General features: G+C 38.8%; 1 protein-coding gene across 1 annotated transcript in view; it reads left to right on the top strand.

Moving 5' to 3' along the window:
• The window catches only part of cps1 (carbamoyl-phosphate synthase 1, mitochondrial), a 39,745-nt gene that overhangs the window by 7,846 nt on the left and 19,079 nt on the right, over positions 1 to 12,820 (top strand). Inside the window, 13 exon segments of the mRNA XM_088415650.1 lie at positions 693 to 788; positions 1,680 to 1,869; positions 2,929 to 3,086; positions 3,191 to 3,319; positions 3,976 to 4,120; positions 4,788 to 4,998; positions 5,983 to 6,181; positions 6,300 to 6,476; positions 7,485 to 7,603; positions 9,768 to 9,912; positions 10,120 to 10,185; positions 10,667 to 10,730; positions 10,832 to 11,021. Of these exon segments, the coding sequence (XP_088271776.1) occupies positions 693 to 788; positions 1,680 to 1,869; positions 2,929 to 3,086; positions 3,191 to 3,319; positions 3,976 to 4,120; positions 4,788 to 4,998; positions 5,983 to 6,181; positions 6,300 to 6,476; positions 7,485 to 7,603; positions 9,768 to 9,912; positions 10,120 to 10,185; positions 10,667 to 10,730; positions 10,832 to 11,021 (1,889 nt within the window).

Here is a 12,820-nt window from a genome sequence, read left to right as displayed (position 1 = left end):
AGCTTGGAAGGGGGCTCCTCCCACCTATGGCCCCTTCGGAAGGTTTCTCATTTTCCCGAGATGGGATTTTGGAGCTTTTCCTTTCACTTCTGGGTGTTTTGTCCAGGGGATGTCGTTGTGTATTTGTGATTTTCTGTATGATTAAATAAACTTGCCTTTAATACATTTCATGTACAGTGTAATAGGTCCTCCTTTAAACAACAAAGGGTCATATAAACACAATATTAAGCACATATGGTGATTTTTTTTTTTCAGTGCAGAATGCTCTCCTGTAAAAAAAAATTCAGTTGTATTCAAATTTTCCTATTTTTTTAGTCACCAGGTTTGTTGTTCATGTCTTTCCAAATCCAAAATAATGTACTCATGTTGTGGTATGGGACAGTAAAAGACCGGGCACAAGTGCAACTAAGCTATGCCTGTCATCTAGCGGTTAATGTTGGTACTACAATTCAAAACCGAAAAGTGAAACCCTGCTGTCAGACTATCATAAGTGCTTGGATAGGCTTATTGCAGTTGTTGCTGTGACTATACTTAAGGTGTGGAAAATATGTCTTGTTAACATGTAAAAGACCGTAATGCACTTTGAAGGGGTTCAATGTAGAGTAAACATGATCATTTTCGCCACTTGTTGAACTTGCAGAATTGTTGCTATGTCTGTTTTGAATTCCACTTTATTTCCTGTCCATATGAAGGTTTCAAAGGTCCTGGTACTTGGTTCTGGGGGCCTGTCCATTGGTCAGGCTGGCGAGTTTGATTACTCTGGATCTCAGGCTGTCAAGGCACTGAAGGTGACAAAAAAAAGACATCATATTGTTACTGTCATGTATATTATTTAGTGTACTGTAGTCCAGTTCTTCCCAAATAGTGGCCCCTAGGGAGCGTTTTGAGATGCTTGGGGAAAGGGAAAACGGGAAAAACGGAAAATGTATTATTATTGATTAATTTTATATATTTCTTTCAGTATCAATCAGTTCAGTTGGTCAACAATCTTTCGAGTTTCTTTTTTTTTTCAGTTTCAGACTAACCTGTAACCTGTATAAACCCTGTAAAACATCGATGTCCAGTCCTTCAGGGCTAGTATCATACAACACATCTGGTTCAAATGATAAGGATAATTTTCAAGCTTCTGCGGAACTTGCTGAACAGCTAATCATTTGAATCAGGCATTCTAAGTAGATCTATCTGGAAAACATGAAGGAGTCCCTCGAGGACTGGATGATTTGCTTATTAGCAAGCTCGGCGGGAGCTTAAAAATGATCCTACATATTTGAATCAGGTGTGTTTGAGAGAGTAGGTTGGAAAACATGCAGGATACTGGCCCTCGCGGACCGGAGTTTCACAACCGTGATTTAGGGAGAGGAACCTGAAAAGTAAGAAGGATTCCAGTCTGTGCTGTATAAAGTTAACATTTGTTGAAAGTTGTTTTTTATTTTTTTTATTTTGCCAATGTTTAAAAGAGATACAATTTTAGGCATACTCATATAATCTTTCTAGACTATAATCTAATTTATCGCCACCGAATCTAGTAGAAGGACGCAAAATGTTTTCTCTTTCCTCAGGGGTGCATTGCAAAAAATAATCGAGAAGCACAGCTTTAGTCTATGATATATGAGAAGAAAAAGTGGAAATGTCATCGCAGGAAACATATTTTTACTATTTCCCCCTGGAAAATGTTATAGGAGGAGAGTCTGAAGACAGTGCTCATGAACCCCAACATCGCATCAGTGCAGACCAACGAAGTCGGCACCAAGCAGGCGGACTCGGTCTACTTTCTGCCTGTCACGTCGCAATTTGTGACCGAGGTGATTAAGGCTGAACGTCCTGATGGCATTCTGCTTTCCATGGGGGGACAGACTGCCCTCAACTGTGGTGAGACAAAGCTTTTTGATCATGACTGTTGAATGCAGTTAAAGTAATCCATAAGAGCAGGGCTCCCCAACCTTTTTATCATCACGGACTTGTCATTTAACCGGAACCACAGGTTACTCAAATGACTGGAGCCCACACAGACCGGAAGCTCAGTGTTCCCAAAAGGTTTATTATGAAAAACGTACGCACCGTGTGGAACTAAAAACAAAAACAATTCAAAGTAAAACTAAAATTTTACCTAAGGTAAACTACAACAAAAAGAGACACAAGGTAAAATGAGTCTTTGCAATGCATTCTCACCCAGGGGAGCAGACCCAACTGGAGAACGACACAAAATAACAACTCAAAGATACTCGATAAACACTCAGAGAGGAAAATAAAAAATGAAAAGGAAAAAACTAATATATATGATGTATAATAAATATAAAGTGCGCATAAAATAGGAACACGCCAATAATGGCAAACTAACGAGAGCCTTCAGCTTGAGGTGACATCAGAAGTCTTGAAAATACTTTTGAGGCTGCTGCGATTTGCGAGCTCATCCGATTCAGTAACGAAAAAGTCGAGAATCCTTTCCTTGTCAGTTTGTGGGTGCTTCTTGGACGAAGTAGCGCTCAAAATCCTTACCACGAGAAGTCATTATTTCAAGCAGGACTCCTGGTATTGGCTGTTAAAAGTTTTCGTCTTTCTTCAAAATTGTAGGCTCGTCACCTGTCTCTTGACTGAGCTTTTTCTCCTACCCAAAGATGTATGTTTCTGAGTAATTTAACTTATTTGCGTGTGAAATGTTGCCGTTCAAGCGACCAAAACGAATCCAAGAGAATATGGCCATTTTTCAAAGTAAGAGGTTTTTCAAAATAAATAGCTTTCAGACTTGGATAATACATTAAACAGAAATGGTTCATTATTTCAAGTGCGGCCCATGCACTCCGGTACCAGTTGATCCACGGTCCGGTACCGTGGGGCGGTTGGGGACCTCTGCGTTAGAGTCACAACTGGGAATGGAAATCGACCTTGTATTTGATATCATCTTTGAATGTTGATTTTTGTTGCTTCCAGGAGTAGAATTGTTTCAGCAGGGTGTCCTGGACCAGTACGGCGTGAAAGTCCTGGGGACGCCGGTAGAGTCCATTATGGCCACAGAGGACAGGCAGATATTTGCTGAAAAACTCAAGGAGATCGATGAAAAGATTGCACCCAGCGTAGCTGTGGCGTCTGTAAGAGTCCCAGTGTATTAACAGGTTCTGCGGTAGCTTTAGAAAAAAGTCCATTTACGTCTGAGAAAATAATGAAAAACGAATTTTACTTTTGTAACTTTCAGGTATGTGATGCCTTGAAAGCTGCGGAGCGGATAGGCTACCCAGTGATGCTTCGATCGGCGTATGCCTTGGGGGGTCTGGGCTCAGGTCTCTGTGCCAACAAGGAAAAACTGGAAGAAATAGCCAACAAGGTAAGAAACTTTGATATGGACATTTGTTTTCACACCGCCAATGAATTATTAGGGAAAAAATACCAAATTGTTGAATCACTTTCATTCATTTGTCCTGTGTAACATGAAGACTAATACTGTATGTAGTTTACTAATTCATTCACTGCAAATGATTTCTATAGACGTAAAAGATCAAGTTTTACTGGTTCTCGCAGTGAATGAGTTATAAATGTATTTTGCGCAAAATAAGGCAGACCTAAAAGCCTTTAATTTCCTCAAAAGATGACAGTGCGCAATATAATCTGATGCGCCTTAAATAGTGCATAAACCCAAGTTTTCATTTTTGGGCAATGAAAAAATAAAATCATTTAATTGCTGTGTAAATTTTTCATTTTTAACCTCTGCATTGGACCTTATAATGCAGAAAATACGGTACTCTAGTTGCCACAATACTTGTGGCATATATTAGGAAAAATATTGCAGTATATAACTGACTTAATCCTCCATTATGCGGAAGAACATTTAACTCGTTTATTACCAATGACAGCAAAAATATAAAAATCTGGTTTTACAGAGTTAAACTAAGGCACTGTAAATTTTCATTGAAATTGTATTTTTGGTTTTGGTAATCATTCATGAGGGCTACATTTTTTTACGTTATTTTGTGCTTTTTCCAGGCGTTGGCTATGAGCAGTCAAGTCCTAGTGGAGAAGTCGTTGCTTGGTTGGAAGGAAGTGGAATATGAGGTTGTGAGAGATGTGGCTGATAATTGCGTTACCGTCTGCAACATGGAAAACTTTGACCCCCTGGGGATCCACACAGGTATAGCCGAATGACGCTTCATGAAGCAATGAAGCCAGCGAGGTTTCACACTGGCTGTTACAACATGAAATTTTCAGTTCATTGCTACGACAAATGTTTTCCTCAAATTTCTAAACAAAAGCAAAACATAAAACACATTTATTTTCTTCGTAATAAAAGCCAAGAGTTCCAATGTTTTTGTTCTTTTGTCATCAACGCTATATATTTTTGACCTATTCCAACCCTTCCAAATTTAAACGGTTCAGGTTATGTCTATCACAATCTTGTGGAAAGTTTAGCCAAAATTGTATTTTTTGAACAACTAAAGCCGTTCAGACAGTAAATTGTTCAGTTCATTGATACAACAAATACTGCAAATTTCTAAATAAGAGCAAAAAACAACATTTTTTTTATATGTTATTCATAACATCACTCTATAATACATGACTCCACATTGTTCATTGTTATTCCATTTGATTGAAAATCTTTTTATTCTGTGATTCAGAAGCTTTCTGCATACTTTCATAATTTTTCATACAGCTACCAGCATTCACATACAAATTCTCCCGAAATTCCATATTTTTTTCTTTTAATATTTCAATAAGGTTTCGTCTAAATCTAAGTCTATCCAACGGTGACGAACTGAACTGCGTTAATTGTCATCTTCTTTTTTTTCACTCAACTTTAGGCGACTCGATTGTGGTGGCGCCGAGCCAGACGTTGTCCAACGAGGAGTATCACATGCTTCGCGAGACGGCCATCAAAGTGGTTCGCCATCTTGGCATCGTGGGTGAATGCAACATCCAGTACGCTCTCAACCCGTCGTCCCTGGAGTATTGCATCATTGAGGTGAATGCTCGGCTCTCGAGGAGCTCGGCTCTCGCATCCAAAGCCACTGGGTAAGACACTACCTGTCCACTTGTCTAGTGTCCGCTCTTGTACCTGTCCACTTATCAATAGGACCCTACAGCACGTATGTAATAAAAATTGTAGCACGCAGCTTGAACCCTTGTGCATTATTTCGTTCAACCCTTTGACCTTATATTATAGACATTTCACAACAAAGGGAAAGCATTGAAAGACTTTAGGGAGCTGAAAATTCACCCAGATGGTGCCATCATGTTAAAGCGGAGCCGCTACCAGGCAACGCAGATTTGTGATGGAAATGAAGACGTCTCTGACTCAGCCATCTGAGTCAAGATTTTATATTAGTATCGAGCTGATGTCAGAGTAAGCTCTTTCCCAAAATAATGGTGCACACCCTGTGGTTTTTTTATACACCGCAGTGGATGTATAACGCAACCCCAACCACTACTGTAGCTTCTATTCTATGTGCCTTATAATGCAGTGCGCCTTATATGTGCAAACGAGTTTTAAAATAGGCCATTCATTAAAGGTGCGCCTTATAATCCGGTGCCATTTATAGTGCTAAAAATACGGTACCTTGAGGGAGCCTGTCTCCTCCTCCTTTCCCGCTCCTGGTCATATTACACAATTGCAGTCTTTTCAGCAGACTAACTGGCCCCAAAATGTCCACTGTCCGATCTTCAGGGTGACAAGAGGTGAGGACGTCATTTCCCAATGGGATCTCTCAGGAATGTGCATGTTCTACCTAATTGCACCCTCTCAGCAAAAGCTGAGCAGACAATAGCCTCCACACAGATAATGAAAGAAAATAAGTAAAATATGAAGTATTCCATCTTAAAATGCACCTCACACACTAGCAGGAGCTAAAATAATACTGTGCGATCGACGTGGAAGAAAATAATGCAAAAATATTGCACAAGGGTTAAGAATGAAACTACTGTGGTCACAAACAAGTGTATTACTGACCTCTTATTGATTATTTTGGTCTCCTTGCATGACGTCCCCATGTGTCACAGATACCCCTTGGCATTCGTGGCTGCTAAGTTAGCTCTTGGGATCCCCTTGCCCGAGATCAAGAATTGTCTATCCGAAAAGACCACTGCCTGCTTCGAGCCCAGTTTAGACTACATCGTCACCAAGATCCCCCGCTGGGACCTGGACCGCTTCCAGGGGATGTCAAGTGAAATAGGCAGTTCCATGAAGAGTGTTGGCGAGGTACCGGCTATCAGTCACTCCCTTCGATGACTGTATTTGGCCTGATGAAACGTCCCAAACTTTGGTGTGTCTTATAAATACTGTATAGTGTATATTTATGTCAATCTAATGGACCTAGGTGATGGCAGTGGGACGTACTTTTGAAGAGAGCATGCAGAAGGCCCTGAGGATGTGTCATCCATCAGTGGATGGGTTTGTGCCCCGATTGCCTCTGAAAAAAGCCTGGACAAATGCCCACAACCTGCAACGGGAGCTTGCTGTGCCTTCCAGCACCAGAATTTTCTCCATTGCCAAGGTGCACTTGGATTTCATATTTCTCTGGGAAGACATACTAACTCAATATATCATGTCAAGTTGTTACAGGGTCACGAGTATATTTTCCTGTGAATATTAGCATGTGTCAATGTCAACAAAACAATCAGATAAGTCAGTCAAACTTTTTAATAAGAAATGAAGAATAAAGATGATTTGAGGAGAGTACTATCTGAAAAATGGAGAAGAAATACCACATTAAAAGACTGTTTGGATCAGGGGTGTCAAACTCATTTTTGTCTCGGGCGATTTTGTAGCGAAAACTTCCATCATTGGGCCGATATGTTGAGGAAACCAAGTCGATTTTAAATGATTACATAGTGTTATTATTGTACACAACAAATTGATGGCTTAGTTGTTTTGAAATCAGAAGTAAAGCATTCTAGTTTGTTCATTTATTGTTTACATTTCTGTAACAGAACAAACCAAAAAATCTCAACTTTATTCTTCATTATACACGACATGCTAAAGTTTTGGAACTGAGTTTAGCAAGGGTCATGGAAACTTACATGATTTGCTTTCGTGGGCCACATAAAATGACGTGGTGGGCTGGATTTGACCCCCGGGCCTTGAGTTTGACACCTGTGGTTTAGATCAATGCTAAGACCAATCAAGAGTTTAAAGGAATATAACTATGATTCATTTAAATATTGAACTTCATTTTTCAGTTTATGCGCTGTATAAGGCGCACCGGATTATAAGGCGCACTGTCAGCTTTTGAGAAAATTGAAGGCTACTATGTGCGCTTTACAGTGCCGAAAATACGGTATTGCTTCAGTGAGCAACACATTTATTTACTTATGTACTTATTTTTTTCAATTCTTCGATCCATCATCCTTTATTTGAAGCATTATTTAGACATGCAAAGAACTTTAAGATTTTTTTGAAAAGTGTTAGATTGCTATCCTTGTAACAAGGTGAATGAATGATGAACTTGATTTTGATGAATTATAAATGTTCCGCTGCATTTCTTTCATGTTTCTCCCTTAAGGCCCTCCACCGTGGTATGGGTGTAGATCAGATCCACCAGTTGACAGCCATTGACATGTGGTTCCTGCACAAACTCCAAAGGATAGTGCAACTAGAGCAGGACCTTGCAAACTACAAAAGGTAATCCAGCATCATTGCACAGTAAAGAGTCTAACGCATACATTGAACGCATATTTAGTATCAATAGCGTTTATGTTTGGGTTCTCTTATTGGAGGTTTACAACTTTACCATATTTCAAACTGTTAACCTGTACTGATAGTGTTTTCTTACGGCATCGTAAAGAAATGCAACCTTGACCTCACCGTTTGCTTGCAGTTATTTTAATGAACTTAATGTGAATCAGATGAAATTACATTTGATATTGAGAAATTCTGTGATCAAGTGTGCAAGGAGGCTTAGCATTGGACATACGCATATATATGGATTATACAGTATAGCATTTTAATTCATCTGTTTTCCATACTCTATTTTCCAAACTATAAGGACAACTAAAAGCCTTGAATTTTCTCAAAAGCTAACAGTGCGCCTTATAATCTGGTGCATTTTATGCAGTGTTTTCATTTTTGGCGGATGAAAAAAGAAAATAACTTAATCCTTATGTGAATTCTTCTGTTTTTACCTCATTATTTCAGTCAGTGCATTTTTTACTGGTAAAATGTTTATAATACCCTATTCGAAACTTTTGTACACAATATATTTTCCAAAAACTTTTGGAAAAGAAAGCACAATTTTATAAAATACATTCAGAAACTTTTTTTTAAATCATCATGCAAAAATATTTTAAGGCGTTTGTTTGCAATTTAATTTAAAAATTGAAATTCAATATTTAACCATATGATAATTGTATTCTTTTAAACTCTTGATCATCTTGGCATTGATCTAAATTGTCCTTTAATGTAATCAAGACACATTTTTTTTTTTAGATATAAAACAGCTATTCATTCATTTTGGGGGTGAACAAAGTTGTGAGAACACTGGTTTATATTTATGAAGTTTGACTGACTTATCTCATTAATTTGCCAATGTTAAGGTTTTTGGTTGCAATTTGAATGGAAAAAAAAGTTTAATATTCAATTGATTCAATTTTATATTCTTTTAAGCTCTTGATTTGTCTTGTATGGATCTAAACAGTCTTTTAATGTAATCAAGGGGTATTTTCCCATTCTTCATATCGTACTTTCCACAAATCATCTTTATTCTTAATTTCTGATTGTCTATCTATAAAGTTTGACTTACTTATCTGATACTTTTGTTGGCATTCCCTGTAGCACAGCTCCATGTAGTGGATGCATACCGCAACTCCAGCCACAACTGTAGCTTCTATTCTATGCACCTTAGAGTGTGGCGCACCCAATTTATGAAAACTGTTTTAAAGTTGGCCATTCATTGAAGGTGCATGCACCTTATTATCCAGTGCGCCTTATAGTGTGGAAAATACTGTGCAATTTTGGTAACATTACATTTTGATGAGCTAAAATAAAGCAACAAAACAAACCTAGATAGTATTATTGTGTAACATATTGTAAATTAATGGAAGAGTTTCTATCTCATTTTTAATGTATCCAGTCTATTTTGCATTGCCTTAAAGCTTCGACATGGACAATTTATGTAGAAGTCAAATGTGAATTTGACTATATTTCAACACGGGCTTCCTTCTTATTCATCCTGTTTAATAATGGATGCCTGGTTGCCTTCCATGTGTCAGCCTCTTGGAGCCTGTATAGCCCCTGGGGTAGACTCGATTGAGATGGACACTTTAGAGTAGGCCGCTGGCAGATGGACGCCCCGCAGAGTCGAGTTCAGGTGGCCCGTTGCCGCCTCCCCGGTCCACAGGATCATTATATATGTGCATCACTTAGGTAGTTCTTAGATTGATATTGCTTAGACGTACATCACACTTATGCTCTCTTTAACTTTTGTTTTCCTTGCGCTTCTATCAAATTGATCAATAGTGCATTTTAAATCGAGTCATTAACACTGATGAGGCTGCGTGGATAATTTTTTTGGCTGACCAATAACCAAAACAACTCGAGATACAATGTAGAAATGCTTCAAAAATAATGTAATTTCGTCATGTTACTAACACACATCATGTGTTTTATTGGACTACTATGATCTATGTATCCACTAAAGTCAGGGATGGACTAAAATTCACCCAAATTGGAGTTAAAAAAAAAGGCTGGCGTCGACTAATAAGCGAGGTCGACTTGTACTCTGAGAAATACGGTATATTTACATGATTTGCCTTCATAAAGGAGGTGTCTGAATTCAATTTTCTTGTAGTCTGGCAGCATTGTCAAAGGACCTGCTCCTGAGGGCCAAGCAAGAAGGCTTTTCGGACAGACAGCTAGGTCTCATTTTGGGGATCAGTGAGGGAGCAGCTCGACAGATGAGATTCGGTCATGGCATCAGACCCTGGGTCAAACAGGTGGGTTGCACCTGGTTCTTGTCTGGAGGTTCTACTCTCGTTTACTTGATGTCGTGAATGATTCACAAACTTTTTTTTTTGTTTTTTTTTGCAACACCCAATTTCAAAACTCTAATTTCCTTTGCCCTTCCTCCCACATTCAGACACTTACAAACACATTTTTAAATATTTTTGTTGGTATTTGTAATGGTCAAATTTACTTCTCAGATTGACACACTGGCAGCAGAGTACCCTGCCAAAACAAACTACCTGTATTGCACCTATCATGGCCAGGTAAGATTCTTATTTTTCTTTTTTTTTTTGATGAGACATTTGATAGCATTATTGTCACAATAGAATGTAATAGAAACTGAATTACATTTAAATAAACTTAAAAAAATGTATATATATGTATATATATATATATATATATATATATATATATATATATATATATATATATATATATATATATATATATATATATATATATATATATATATATATATATATATATATATATTACTCGATGTAAAATGCAGAAATGCCTCTAAAACTAGAGTAATTTTGTCATTTTAATTGGACAGACATCATCTATGAAAGCACTAAAGTCAGAGGGAGACTTATAATCGCGTTTTTGTAAATTCACCCAAACTGCAGTCAAAAAAAGGGGTCAACTTACAGCATAAGCGAGACCAACTTGTACTCGGAGAAATATGGTAAATTTTAAGATTCATTAAATGATTTATTGATCAATGGTGATCTAATTCAACAGGAGCATGACTTGAACTTTCAGGACAAGTCAATTATGGTTCTTGGTTGTGGACCTTATCACATTGGTGAGTGATTATGCTTTAAAAGTAGTTTAAAATTCCTTGAACGTGATTTCATTGAATATTTGTCATTTCTTGATATATCTTTGATCTACTCCGTCCACCAGGTAGCAGTGTTGAGTTCGACTGGTGTGCAGTGTCGAGCATCAGGGCCTTGAGGCAGATGGGCAAAAAGACAGTGGTGGTCAACCATAACCCCGAGACAGTGAGCACTGATTTTGACGAGTGTGACCGGCTGTACTTTGAGGAGCTGACCCTTGAGCGCATCTTGGACATCACAGAGCAAGAGGTTAGCGTGCCCTGACCATTTTCATGTGATAAATGCTATTGATTTGGCCTGCTGGCAAAGTGGTGAGGAACCCATGAAAGCAGTCATGATTGGGAGTTCAACTGCACTTCATCTAAATTGCAGCAGCTAGGGTCTGAAGCAATTTCGCCATTTGTTAACCCACTATGCGTACACTATATTTGATATTGGAATTTTTTTTCTGTGTTTGAGGAACTAGTGCCATCATTCTATAAAAATGTAAAACCCCTCACACTGAATCTTTCATCCTGATCTCAATGTAGTTTTTAATTGTTACTGCATTTTCTACACTATAAAGCGCATCGGATTATAAGGCACACCTTCAATGAAAGTTCTATTTTAAGGCTGTTTTCATATATAAGGCATTATAAGGCGCATAGAATAGAATCTACACTAGTGTTTCGGGTCGCGTTCTGCATCCACTAGATGGAGCTGTGATGTCAGGGAATGTCAACAAAACAATCAGATGTCCACAAACTTCATCAGAAATTAAGAATATGTGAATGAGAAAAAATACCTCTTGATTACAGTAAAAGCCTGTTTAAATCACACGTGGCAAACACAAGATCCAGGAGCCCAATGCGAGACAAGACTGCGACGCCAAATAGCTCCAACCATTTAACTCCCCGACGTCATCTTCCGTCATTCATTCAAACGTTCTTGTTACTCTTCCACGGTTAGTCATCTTTGGATCTCTCCGATTTATTTGAAATGAAGGTCTTCGTAGATTTACTGATCATCTTACTTGGGATGTTCTTTACCCAAATGACGACTGTTGTGAGATAACAGCGTGGAACGTTGCCCTTTGATGTTTCCCCCCCACACCTGCCGACATCCATGCCGGCTTCAAGCTTACGTCCGAGGGCTGAAAAAAAATAAATAAATAAAAGAGCCACGGACAATGAACCCAGGCGGCGCTTGACCAAAGTGCTTTTTTTGCCACGTTCTGTGCAAACACTCTAAAACAGATGCATTGTATAAATAAACATTTGAAGCCGTGTAAAAGACACGATATGACTTATTTTGCATTGGAATTAACTTTATTCAAGCCCACATGAAAAAAAAATTGTTCTGGTTTGAGTTATGCAGTTATAAGTCAATTCCATAGTATGTGGTTTAAAAAAATGAGGGAAAAAAAACATTCGATTTGTACCCGGAGAAATGCGGTAATATTCAAAATTGCACCTGTCCTCATTAGGGTTAGATGGAATTGCCCCAGACGGAGGTTGCACAAAAGCCTCCAAAACCGCCAGGCGTACATGTTAACCACTTTACACCACACCATTCCGAACGCTAATCTATTTTCATGTCACATGATGGCAGGTTAATGTTTTGAGTCGTTTCAGTTTAACGAATGCGAGGCACGTGGCGCATGGTTTAGCTAATTTGCCAGGTTTGGAGCCCAGTTGGCAGACCATGCTCAAGACCACTCATCCTGTCTCTAATCATTTGTAGCGTAGACGTTCACCGGTGTCAATTATCTTTGGCATTCAGTAAATGTTGTGATTGGGGCAGAGCGTGATTAAAGGTCTGTGTGTTCAATGAGATGGCATTAGCATAAATCCCATTCTCACGGTGGCATAACCCTGTGGCTTTGTTTTAATGTGTGTGTGTATGTGGAGGGGGTGTATGGTAAGAAGCGGGGTGTTGGAGCTTGAAGATAAACCCCGGGCAGGGGAGCGGGCCCATGAATAATGAAGAGAATTTCCAGGATCCACCTGCTATTGCCATGGAAACGGCATCATGCTGGATACTGAGCCGCAAACTGTTCACAAAAGGAAGCTGGGAC

The sequence above is a fragment of the Hippichthys cyanospilos genome, chromosome 5 (assembly GCF_059441005.1).
Source record: "Hippichthys cyanospilos isolate Australia breed blue-spotted pipefish chromosome 5, RoL_Hcya_1.0, whole genome shotgun sequence".
Lineage (NCBI taxonomy): Eukaryota > Metazoa > Chordata > Actinopteri > Syngnathiformes > Syngnathidae > Hippichthys > Hippichthys cyanospilos.
Note: the sequence above shows the minus strand (reverse complement) of the source record. Positions and strands in the feature narration are given on the sequence as shown.